Source organism: Phalangium opilio, unplaced genomic scaffold, assembly GCF_054372755.1.
Source record: "Phalangium opilio isolate 3A_F unplaced genomic scaffold, DU_Popi_V2 ptg000011l_1, whole genome shotgun sequence".
NCBI lineage: Eukaryota > Metazoa > Arthropoda > Arachnida > Opiliones > Phalangiidae > Phalangium > Phalangium opilio.
Genome location: NW_028324147.1, coordinates 4,957,610 through 4,971,367, shown reverse-complemented (window position 1 = coordinate 4,971,367; position 13,758 = coordinate 4,957,610). Strand labels below are relative to the sequence as shown.

The 13,758-nt window shown below is 34.8% G+C and overlaps 1 protein-coding gene across 4 annotated transcripts in view; it reads right to left on the bottom strand.

Moving 5' to 3' along the window:
• Nucleotides 1-13,758, bottom strand: part of LOC149709995 (uncharacterized) — a 106,859-nt gene that overhangs the window by 12,023 nt on the left and 81,078 nt on the right. For all 4 annotated transcript variants that reach the window (XM_089858619.1, XM_089858618.1, XM_089858616.1 and 1 more), the window contains exon 2: nt 6,113-6,385. In XM_089858619.1, coding sequence (XP_089714745.1) covers nt 6,113-6,378 — 266 coding nt within the window. In that variant the 5' untranslated portion in view covers nt 6,379-6,385. The remainder of the gene's footprint in view (nt 1-6,112; nt 6,386-13,758) is intronic.

The window sequence follows — 13,758 nt, the reverse complement described above, 5'->3', positions numbered from 1 at the left end:
CAGTTATACAAAAGATCCTAAAAACTTAAAAGTGAAAGGGAAGCTCAAGCTTGTTTTGAAGGTATGGTACACAATAGAAAATTGGGTGTATTTACTGTTTGGAAAAACGTGACATTACTTTTGGAGTTGACAAAGTACGGACGGTATTAATGGAATATCTGTTTAGGGAAAGCCATTATGTTCAAAGGAATTTTGAGTTTTATATTGATTGGTTTTGGATGAATAGGATTGGAAGTATGACGTAAAATATTTATTTGAGTGGCTTGGTTTACAGAGAAACTAATTAAAGTCGCTGAACCAAAACCAAAACAAATTAGGGTTATCGTTACTGTTAATAAAATTATTGGTAGAAAGAGTTAGGCCTAATTATTAGGGTTATAAATAGGCCTGAACTGGAGATTAGACACGGTTTCGTCATAAGCAAGTCAAGAACTTGATCGCCACTTACTGTTCCACGGGTAACTTTAATTTGGAATTGAGATTCAAATTGGATTAGGGTTAGCGTTACTGTTAAGAGTTAGGCCTGGCCTATTTTTAGGGTTAGTATATAGGCCTAACTGGAGATTTGACACGGTTTCGTGATCACCTCTCACTTTCTTCACGGGTTATTTTAATTTACAATTGAAATTCAAATGAGATTAGGCTTAGCGTTACTGTTAACTTAGGCCTAATTTTTAGGGCTTAGTAAATAGTCCTAAATGGCGATTTGACACGGTTTCGTCGTAACTCTGTGGTTCGCTTCTTTGTTCTAGCACGGGTCATTTTAATTTCAAATTAAAATGCAAATGAGTTTTAGACTTAACACAAGGCGGCAAGGTCAAACGCGATATTTGCTTAACCTTGAAAAACCCAAAAAGGAAACTATTAAGTTTTTTCTTTTCTTTCTTTTGTAATTTTTAAAACAGATGGAATTATTCACATCCACGAACGAATTAGGAAGAGTATGGGGGAAAAGCGGGTAGTTTTTCAAAACTATAATTAAAATTTATACAATTTAACGAAGCGTGCAGCAATCGCAACGAAGATACATTACATTCTTCGACTCCAAAGTCGAAGATCAAAGGTTTCTTCGTATCCTTTTTTATTAAAACGCGCGCAAATAATATTAGGAGATAATTATAGAAGCGAGCCACGTGGGGAGTCATTTTACTAATTGAAGGTCAATCAATATACATAGTTTTAAGACAAGGAGGATTGATACCATTTACACCAGGAAGCCAGGCTACTTGGCGTACAAAGTATCAGTGTAACCAAGAAGTAATATCTAGGGAGAAGGTATAAGATGCCGAAGTATTCGCGCGCCATAGTCCCAGTCCCCCTTTCAAAATAAAAGGGGGGACGTAAAAGGAGGCCGAGCTATTTCGCCTCTCCTCAGTCGGAAAATACGTAATTCAAGAACCAATGAGATGCTGGTTGTAATTTAGAGGCGGGGATTAACTCCGGACCTACGTTCGGACTGGAGATAAAGCTGGAAATGTGGCCAGTTTATACTTTCCCCTAGTAAACTGGATATCGCTTCTTGATGTAACCATAAGTTCTTATGTTCCTCTTAATGCTAGATACTGAGAGTTAGTTTGAGAACGACAAGCGATAATTGACTACACTCGGTTAATTTGCAGTCCATGTTCCTATTTAGTCTGCATTACTAAGCCTTTGACAGCGCCTCACCAGGAGTGGCTTTACCTCGAATCTACGACGCTTCACCTACGTTGTCACTTCATGACAAGCTCTCAGTATCCAGTGACAAACTTATGGAACATATTTCATGAACTTATGATCATAAATATAGATTAAGCCATCAGCTCATGTATAAAACTGAATAAATTAAGCTAATTTATTATGACCGTAAATTAAATGACACGTGACCTTAAAAGTTTTCAAATAAACCAAATAAAACAGTAAAGCTCGCTTAAGTTGAGTGTCAAGGGCCATTAAAAATTAAGAAGTTAAAAACAGGTTTCGCTCAAATTGAAAGTCCGAATTTCGGAATTTTTAAGAAGGGTACACCGGTTTTTATCGGTCACAAAAAAATGTTTGAATTCTTAAACGAAGCGTCGTCGTAAAAGGTTTAAAAACCCCCCTGTGAAATAATTGAAGAAATAGCCAAAGGCGTTTGAAAAGAAATTTGAATATTTAAACTAAAAATGTAGCACGTCGTCCTCGAAATAAACGGTTTTATTTTGAAATTACACGCGGAAACCCCATCCCTTAACGCACGTCTACATGTTCCAATTTTAAATTTTTTGACAACTTAATTGAACTTAATTATAGGGGGGATAAAACTGATTAAAATTAAAATAAAAAACTTGTTCTTTTTAGATAAATTAGCCTATGAGATTGAACTTGATCTTAAAGAGGAAGAATTAAATATTTATTCATTTCTTATTAAATAATTTATGTTCGGACCCTAAAGGCGATCTAAAGAGTGTGTATTGAGCGAATAACATTTGTACTAGGTCTCTAATTAAGTTTGTTGGTTATTAAGGATGTTATTTGGATGAGATTGAAGTCTTGTTATAACAGCAATACATCCGAGGGGCTAATCACTCACTCTGTAAATGTACTGAATGAAAATCCTACAGGAATTAGAATTAGAGTGAATAGCCCCTCGAACGCACCGTGTGAATGGTTTGTTATGGATTCAAGTTTGTTCGAATTTTGAGGTTTTAAGAGTAATTTCTCTCACTGGCAACACTTTATAGCACCACTATCTAATAAAATAAGATGTATTAATTAGATCAAATGTTTAAGGAATGAGAAACTTCCGAATCCTGTCCATAATGAGAAAAAAATTAAATAGCTAAGTCAAATTTCTTAGAAAGAGGCCCTACCCTACACCAGTCAGTTCTCGTATGCCAAAATGCTTCAGTATAAAACCACGCCATAAACTAAGGTACTAACTTTTTCATTAACAAGGGCATTTTATTTTTTTTTTATTTTGAAAGATGGCATGATCTAAGAAATATCGTAGAGAAAAAAATAGAAGTTATTGCATACTGAAACCCACGCGTGAGTGAGGAGTTTATCGTGCAGCTGCCTGTAATCACGAATTTTTAAAAATCTTCACTTTCACTTAAGCCTCACTCGCGCTGAAGGGTCAAGGGTATGGCTAGCTAGCCAGCCAACAAACTAACCATGTTTGGTTGCTTGTATCATAGAATCATAAATTCATAATTTGTCTCTAAGTTCCTAAAGAAGGTTCATTCCATTCTGTTCGATGTAACTAAGAGGGAAAGACATGGGGGGTAAAACTAAACCTTCCATCTTGCTTTGACGCCTGCGCTGTAGGATTGGGGGACCATGAGAGCAAGCAGAGACGGCAAAGGATCAATGAGCGCCCGTGTAAGTCCCAATACTGAGGGCTGCCTACCCCTTTTCTTTTTTAGTTTTGCGCTCTTTGGAGCTGGAAAACTATTGTTCCTAACCTTGCTGGCTGGTTTTGGTGTGACCTGGTCGCCTTTTATTAAAAAAATGGTTTATTTCTGCACTCTATTTTGGGTTTAAAGGGCGAGATTCAACCAAAAGGGTTCAGGGTTCAAGGAGAACTGAATACCCTCGCTCATATGTTCCAGTTTCCACGTTATCAAAATTTTCGGTTTTTTTTTGGGTAATCTAGGTTAACTAAATAAGATAAAACTAACAGCCAATCCGCCCCAAGGCTTAAAGGATCACAGCAGACGACGGTTTCGCTCTCTTGCGACAAACCCAACGCCAGGAGCCGCCCATAAACGAGAAAAAGCACATCGTAGCAAAAATCCTTTCGACAAATAGTCTCATCTGTATTTAAAGAGCATCATAGGTTTATGGTACTTCGATAAGATATATTATATTTATGATAGAATTTATTACATAGAGAAGGGCCCCCTTTAAATTTTAAAAAGTTGTAAAAAACGTATAATGCGAATTTCGGGTGATTCTGTCGGAAGCTCTTGATTTAAAGCCGAAAACGTGAAAATTTTAAAAACATTTCCAGGCGTTCACCGAAAGACTTCAATGGTGAACATAGTGTAATGGAATGTTTGTAATGAATGGGTGGTATCCGTTATAATTTTCTTTCAATCATGGGAAAAGGAAGCCACGATAACCATAGCCTTTCTATCACTTCCAAACGTCAACTAACGTAGGTAGGGATATGATTTTTGAAGAATTCTCGAAAGTCAAAAGTGTGGGAATTTTAAGAATTCAATGAAGAAAATATCCTCGAAGAAAGCCAAATTTTTGACACGTCTTTTGGAAATTTGGAATGTAGAGCGTCAAAGTTTTATGGGAATAAAAATTCAGATACTTAAGTGACTATTTTAAAATTAAATGATGCGAACAGAAATAAACTAAAAGGTATATCGAGGGGCTAATCACTCTCAACGTAAAAAAGGGAACACTCAGTACCGGGACATCCGTTGCAGGATCGAAAACGGCTACAGCGCAGGCGCTAAATTAGAGATCGAAGGCTGAGCTTTACCGCCCGTCCGCCTTTCCCTCTTTATTTTTTGAGAGTTTTCCGTATAGCTATTTCATCAAGTGAGGGTCCCCTCGGCTTATACGCTTAAAGACTAGGAATTCACGCTTGTTTTAATCTATCAACTGTGCATCACAGTTTGATTAATTTTGTTTAAAATTAAATCTTGATTTTTTTCAAGTTTGAATGGGAATGCTTCTTACTGTATTGGGTCACGTGATAAACCTCTCTAAAATGATTGGCAGAACGATTTTGACCGATAAAGGGCGTTACATCAATTCGGATTAAGCCAAGTTCTATACTTCATACTTCACCGATGTAATTTTGCAATTTGTTAAATCATTCGTTAAAAAATCAAACTCGAATGAATAAATTTGTTTTTAAGTTATCAGGTTAAGTTGAAAAGTTCATATACCTTAATGAGTTTGAAACAACTCAACACTACATACTTGTACTAATCAAGTTACTTAATAAATTGCATGGGGTTAAGTGTCGCTCTTCTTTCTTTCAATGAAATTACATCCATAATATTCGGTCAAGTGATTTCGTTTCGAATTTCATTTTCATTTGTCCCACTTTCTAAAGAACGTCGAGACAGCGTATAGAGGTACATACTTCAAGAGAGCTTTTTTTCGCCTGTCTAATTGCTCTCCGAACGAAACAATGGTCTCGTTACGCTCACACAGGCTTGACCTTTGACATCTTGCTGACTGAATCTCCACCCAGTTCGATATAAATAATTATTGCCTTAAACTGTTCATCGGCTTTACAAAGAATAGAATTAGATTTTTTTCTAACGCAAAAATGAAAGGTTTCGTAACTAAATCGCGAGCACGTTTTCCAAAATGTTAATAATTGGGTAATTGGATTGGATGGCATTTTGATGAATGTAATTTCCGAGAACCGATTGGATAACAATGAAATTACTTTGCTAATTTTAACCCAAACTTATTGTGTCATTGTGTTAGAGTTTCCTTAATGAATTATTCCGTAGACTAATTAATGAATAGCTCGAAAACGAACTGCATTGCATTTCAAGGATTTTTCTTTTGTTTGTGAAAAATTATTTTAAAATATTTTTCCTTTTTATTTTTTGGAAAATTGGAGGAAAGCTCGCTTAAGGGGTTTTAAAACTATTGTTGACACTTCACTTCTTAAAATAGCCACCAGGGCCTTTAAGTCTTGATATTTTGGGCGCTAGTAATGGTTTGTTATGGGGGTCATCCCTAAGGGAAGCCTCGTAGTTGTGAATAAAACCGCCTCTGAGTTCAGGTTAAATTATTGATATAACTCGCGGTTCGTCAGTTTATAAAATAGCCACCAGGGCCCGTAAGTCTTAATATTTTGGCGCTAGTCTACTGTTTATGTGGGGGTCATCCTTAAAGGAAGCCTTGTTATAGTTGTCGATTGTTACCCGAATAAAACAGCAATTATGGGTTCAGGTAAGGTGCTTTATATAACTAGGGGTTGTCAATTCACTTCATAAAATAGCCACCAGGGCCTTTACTTCTTACTATTTTGGCGCTAGTGTATTGTTTTTGTGGGGGTCATCCCTAAAGGAACCCGAATAAAATAGCCTTTCTGGATTCGGGGGAACAGTTTGATCTAACTGAAGGGCAAAACAAAAATAGATTTTTGAAGAAATCCAAGACTTACCTTCGCTCGACATTCATCCTAACTTGACGTCCATCAGGTAAAGAGACTTCCAAGTCCATCCTGCCTTCCAGAAGTTCGTTAATGGCGCAATCGTCGGATACGTGTTGTTGGGGTCCCATTGGTAAAGGTCCTGAAGAATCGCAACTGGATAAAGGTGGCGGTGGACCCGAGGATGACCCGGAATGAAATGAATCCAAATTAGAGGCGCTCTGACTCAAAGGTGTCGTTACTTTTGTCGGTGGTGGAGGTGCCGATGATTTTTTCATCTTTGCACTAAAATAAAGAAAAAGAAACCAAATATTTATAAGAAAATGTGACAAGACATTCATCAAAATAAATTATATAACACTTATACAACAGTTCAATAAAAACTGTATAATTATATTTATGATATAAAACTATTTCTCGTTTCCTGGAAAATAATTTAGACTCTTAAGAACTTCGATTAAAAAATATTTAACCTTTCTTAGTTTAATTCCTACCAAAATATCACCCCGCACAACAAATTCAAATTAAAATTGAACACTTGAAATATTTCAACTTTGGACTTTGCTCGGTGAAGTCATGCACCCTTTAAAATTTCCCAAATAGCACGTGACTCGATCCAAGTTTTTTGAGATATAGTCTTTCAAAACTATTTTCTTAATCATACTAATCTTAAGGCTCTTAAATAATACAGACTTTAAGGAAACATCCACTGAAAGTTTTCCTTAATATCATGTCTTGAGGCACCAAAACAACTCGCACAATGCAATTAAAAATAACATACAACAACTCATCCATCAGTGTCTCTCGGAGTGCAGTTCAACTAAACATTTCCCGCCTAAGTACTAATTATGTTAATACTTTAATTGGGCGCAATAATTCGTACGTGTACGCCATCTACACTCGTTCTTGGAAAACACCCCCGAGACTAGAGCGCACGTTTTCAAAACAACAAGTCTAAAGATATGAACAAGGATAATAATCCGAGGGGTAACGCACCCTGAAAATGTTTGAATGAGTTGATTACAAAAATCTAAATATATAACAACTGTTATTTTATATTTGGAAGAAAGTTAATAACCAGGATTATTTACGACCCTTTTACTGATCTGACCGACTTCAAAACAAACTCATACGAATTTCCCGATTTTTTAAACAATTCATGAATGTGACGTCACGTCAGCCTAATTTCAAAAGATTCGTAGTATTATGATTAATTTAAAATACTGATCTCACAGACTTCAAAACGCATTAACGGAAATTCCCTGATTATAATTATATTTTGAAATAATTAATGGTGGGAAGTCGAAGGGGGTTACAGTCTGACGTCACTAAAGCATGAAATAGCTTTCCAAGCCATTTCAGCGCCCTCTTCCGACCCTTTTAGCACTGGTAAAATTCCAAGACATAACCAGACTTGAAAAAAGACCGACTTGCTTGCCTCTCGGTATGTAATCTCATTTCTTTTGAAAGCATTTTTGTTTTTAAGGTTTCATGGACTCGGAATTGGTACCTGTGTGTAAGGTTCGGGTTATTTATTTATACGTCCCAGTTCGAAGTTACAACACCGACTAAGCATTATACACCTACGTATGTTATTAACGAGTACGCAGCCTTGAAATCATACAGGTAGCTTCAACTACGCTGGAAACTCGCACTGGGATATTGCCCTTGTTTTGAAATTTAATATTAACCATGACTAATACATGGTTTTCAGACTAGATGTATTGATACCATTTACAACAGGAGTAGAGGCTATTTGGTGTTGGTTAAGTACTTTGTCCGCCAAGTAGACAAGCCTCCTGGTGTAAATGGTATCAACGGTGGGCGTACTTGGGTCCACGTACCGGATGTTCTTATTAACCCTAAACCAAGCACACGACAGAGCAGCCCACCTTTTGAAAGGGTCAATCACTGATCTATATTATTATCACTTTCATGTTACGAGCTTCTAGTAACACCACCCATGTAAATAAAAATGGCAAATAAAATCCACTCAAACCAATAAATCATGTTATTTTTCTTGGTATGTCTAGCTAGGAGTGAATCTCAATAGTGAAATGTTGATTTCAAAAGTCAAAAAAGTGCCCCTAGGCTATCCCCCTGTTGAAAAACCAGACCTCTCTAGGCAATCTGACGACCCCATGATGAGATTCCTGTAGTTGAAATCCCTATCAAGTAGGAGGTTCAAAGACCCCCTTAGAAGACACTAACCACCACTACTGTACAAGGTGTAAGCCAATAGTTACGCGCCATAACACAATAGGTAATAGTGTAACAGGTTGAAATCTTGGTAGGATTGCACTATATCTATTTACATGAAATAACAGTCTTACCTGACTAATTAGACCATGGGGAGTTCAAATAAAATAGTTAAAAAAATATTGGCCCGCCGCAAGTATTTTTAATTTTTTTTCGAAAATTTCAAAATTGCATGTTTTTACCGTAACTCCTGTATACCGTATTCCGCACTCAGTCTTGTAAAAAACGTAATTAATAGCCGATAATTTGGAAAAGGCGCATTATTTTGGCTGAAGGAACTAAATTTTAAAACTCATATTTAGGAAAAGGTAACCTAACCTAACCTGCACTGAATTTAAAAACCGATATCTTGGAAAAGGTGGCAACTAGTTACAGAATCCATCAAACCTAACCTAGAGTTATAGGGATGCGAATTTTTGGTGATTTCAAATTTTCAAACGAAGTTTTGGCCCAGTTCCGGCGGACGAATATTTTTTTAACGATTTTTTTTAAACTCCCCGTGGTCTAATTAGTCAGGTAAGACCGTTATTTCATGTAAATAGATATAATGCAATTGTACCGAAATCTTCATACACTAAACCTAATCCTGATGCAGGAATGTAAACAAGTTTCAATACATCTCCAATGCGTTACCAAAACTAAAACTAGGCTTAAAGTATCAATGGGTGTTAGTGTAACTTTGAATTAGGCTTAACGACAATGTAAGTTGGTAGTTGAACCAAGGGTTAGCGTTGTAGTATTAAATGTATTAGAGTTTGAATTGATATTGCTATTGAATACCACCAGAGTCTGATGGAAGCTGAAGGTAACCCAAGGTAATACGAGCGACCTTGGGCTTCCTTCAGAAAGAGAGAGAGAGCCACCATGTATGTTGTACCCCTGCGGCGTTAATATACGCATGCTCAGACGATACTGACTTCCATTAAAATGCCCCTCAAAACATTCATTATATTAAAAAAAATAGAATATATTTTACTGGCATTTCTTCTTAAGATAAGTCAAGGCTCTTTGAAGTAATGTTTAAGATGTGAGCCCGAGAGCGGAAATTTAAACTAGATCTTAAAAATCATCCCAAAAATATTTAGATTACGGAATTAATCTTAATCTAAAATTATTATGGCATTCTTGAAAGTTTGTCGAATTCTTGCCTCTGTACTTTTCGCTGCCAATACTCCTTAAATTCGTTCACACTAACCATTATTTCAAGGAATCATGTTTAAGTTTTTGAAGAGGTGTATTTTGCCTTTTGCGAACTTGCTTATTAACTAATCTTAAAAAGATGTCTGCCAATAGAAAAACCTCAAAACCTAAAACCAGTTTCATGTCCGACTATTTATCAAAAGTTGATTAAAAAAACCTTTAAAATTGTTGTGATTTTGTGGAAACTAATTTGCTACCCCTTTACTGCGGAATATTGTCATACTTTAAGGTTATCTACTTCTATTTACGCGAATATGTTCGCATTCAATAACTGTTGTTATATAGTTTTACATTTACATTGTTTATTTGGGTTAAATAATATTAATTAGTAAACAAACTCATGTTTTGAGTTGTATCTTTTCTAATAATTTAAAACTTACATAATATATAATTAGGTTAAGGGTTACCTAAGATTCATCGTTTTAACCAATACAATTAAGTCACTAAATATTCAAAAAGAGAAAAAGATTACTTAAGTTTAAAAGTGTAATACGAACACGCCCTTGTTTTCTCCTTCAACAAGGTAAAAGTATTGAATAAAAAATATATGCCTAAATTATACTGCACGTGCAAGCAATAACACGTCGAGGGGTAAGACACTAATGAAAATCGAATAATTACATATTTACTAATTAATTAAATGAGATTGCCTCATCAGCTTTTGTGGTGAAATTTCATTACGGATTATGGAATGAATATCAGTTAAGATTTCCAAAACATTCAATGAAACACCTCGGTATATTTCGCGATATTTAAATATGAATCAATATTAATTAACATTAAACTAGTTAATTAACCCCTAGAAATATACGCCATTGTTTAAAAAATTATTTAAACTAGAATAAATAAATAAAGAATAATAAAACAAATTTTAATTGAATTTCTTTCATTAATAAAAATTAATATTTAATTCTTACCCAAGCTGCGGATCCGACATGATTCAATAATTATAATTAACTTCAATGATTAACGAAATAATTTTAGCCTTACATTAATCTAACACTAAGGGATAAACAGAAATAGTTCACGCTGATGAGTCAACCTAGCTTTAGTAACGTTTGGTGTACCAAACGTATAATACCGTTTGAAACCTTATTTCCCAACCCACGTGATCAATATACAAGTACATCTACTTACTTAATCCGCAAAAACAGACGAGAGCAAAATTTACAGATGGTTGTTTTAATATACGCGACAATAAAAGTGAAACTTTGGGAAGCTAAGCTAGTGACATGAACTAAAAAAATACACGGCCAGTTTTTTACCAAAAAAATGCATAAATTAAAATGATCTAGCTGTACAGAGGTTGAAAGGGGGTTGGTGAGGAGGTTCTATACAAACACCTTTATTATCCATGGAAAATTACGGCGTCATTGTTTTTTTACTAACTGTTTATATCAAAAGAACGAAATATGCCAAATATGTTTTTTTATCTGTAAATAAAATTTTTATCCATAAATTATAAGAAGATACATGTATAATATTGCCAATTTTTAAAAAAATAAAAGAAAAAAGTTAAATTCAAGGTTTTAAATATCATAAGTCAGTCATTATAATAAGTCATCAACCAATAACGTTTCTACCTAAGTCTATTTTCTATATTGAAAATTCTAGCCCTTCCATGTCGTAAGAACCTTGTTTCTTGCCTAAGCCGCGATGGTAACGCCATCTTTCGAGAAAAATTTGAAATAATAATTTTGTTTTGAAATGATATCCTCTTTGAACTCGCAAATCCCTATCTTCAGGAATATTATACAGCTACTAGGGATCATTCCGCCCCCATACATATATTCCATGCTAATTTCTACGCGTATTTTGTGGGTATACCGGGCTTGAGAACTTACTATCCGTCAAGCCTCATAATTCTGATGGCGTCTTTTTAACTGGGATTTCATTGGTTAGTAGCAACGAGAGGTCAGGCGCAAGGTTAAAAGCGAAAAGAGATCGAGTTTTCTCGGGGGATCATACATAAAGATTAGTATACAAAATCGATCTCTAGACACGTTGAGGAAATGGCTACACAATTTATTCCTAATAGCTGTATGTATTCCTGCTATCATAAATAGTTACAAATTCAAACTACAGCGGCGCTGTTACATGACTCAAAATTTAAACCGATTTAAAGGATACTTTCCCGCCCTTAAAGAACAAACAGTAAACTTACTCAACTACAAGAGCTCGACCAATTTTGATCTATCTGTTTTTAGGCCTTGGTACTTTGGTAGTAATTTTACCAAAAAACCTAGAGGTTGCCCTCGATTAAAAAACAAAGTTCATAACAAAAACATATTGCCGTAATACCCCAAAATAACAGTGACATCGTAAAAATATTTCAATCCAATGACGAAACGGGCGCCACAAGAAGGTTAAAACCCAAGAATTTCTTAAATAATACCTAATAATAATAATAATAATGGTGTAAAAAACGTTTGGCGTGACTTCAAAGTTTTGTTTGCGAGCAATTATCTAACATAAAGAATATTACAGCCCAGAGAAGAAGATCTTGAACTTGAAAGAAAAAGAAAAAAGTTGAAACTAAAACTACAAGTTGCTGGACGAGAATTCTTCTCAAAATAACTGGTTAGAAGAAAATGAAGAAGCCGCGGTTGATGATGAACGCACTACGCCGTCGAGGCGCTTTTTCTTAAATTGCCGTGTCCAACCAAACTGCGCAAAGTTAACCGTGCCCTTACCTTACTACTTCTTTTTTTAATTTTTTTTTTCAAGAGAAAAATATACCCTGGGAAAAAACAGTTTCTTTTAACAATTTTTTTTTTTTGCTTCTTTTTCTTTTAAAATTTCATCCCCTTCTGCTTCAAGTTCGGGAGTTAAATAACCCACCTTTAAACCTCCCACGCAAAAATACCAGAGAGACACCATTTTTCTGATATTAAAATTTTGATAGCCCTCCTCTCCTCCCTTTCCCCCTTTCTTTCCGTTTGGCTATGTTCAGACTATACTACCTAGGTAATATTTAATGTGTTTATCATAGGAGTTAGATCTCGTTTTGTGGTCAAAATATGTATTTAAACCTAAATTTTTGCTTACAATACGCATTGGAGCCTAATTTACCGCTCAAAGTACACATTGGAATCTAATTTACCGCTTAAAATACACATTGGAGACTAATTTTCCGCTCAAAATACACAATGGAGCCTAATTTACCGCTAAAAATGTGCACTATTACCTAGATTTGAGCTAAAATCCACAGCTTGTCAAATTCGACCTAAAATCAATAAATAGTTGCATTTGAGCTAAAATAAATAGATGCCTAGATTCGAGCTGAAAATTCAAATCGCGCCTAAATTTGGGACTAAAATGTAACTAACATTTCAGAGCTACTTTCAACCTAGTTTGAACAAGACTTATCCTGTGGGCTATGGCTAGTCATAAGTCTGCGTTATTTGGTCCTTAGCGTCAGGAAGTTGCCAAGACGAGAGACAAGAGCGTTTTTAAACTAACCGCGCCTACTTCCCAAAAATTATTACTACATTTTTAATAGTTTTGGACTTGGACATTGAAAAATCGTCGCGGCAACCCAAATTTATTTTTTTCTCTTGAATTACCCGCAAGTTTATTATAACTTCTTATTAAATAGATATATTAGCAGCTTTTCCCGATTATAGGAAATTAGGGTATTATTAAAGAACGCTTTCGGAGATTAGATAGCTACGCCATTTTTTGGTTAACACCCTGTTTTGACGTCACTATTAATTTGGCGGGAAACAGGCGGAAAAATTCCGCGAAATTCCAGATTCAAAATATTTCAAAATAAAATAATATTACTTATTTTATTATTTTTTTGGATCAATTTCAAAATAATTTAGGTTCAATTAATACGTGACTAATATAATTACTTATTTTTAAACGAAGTTATTTTAATTATATAAATATACTGCCATTATGGTACCTGACGTTTGTTATTTATTTTCTTAAAACAATCTTGAATTTAAAACTTTCCCAGATAATATTTGGACCAATTTCAAAATTAATTAAAATTTATCAAGATTTAATGATTAAAATTTAATGAAGATTTACAATAAAATACTCCAGATATTTCTGTAAGAATAAATATATTTTTCGTTAAAAAAACGTACTCTAATATCTAAATTTCAAGTTCATTTAAGTTCCATAGACTTTTCATTCTTATAAAATTAAAAACTAAATAATTTATACCGTTAACAATTAATTTTTTCTTC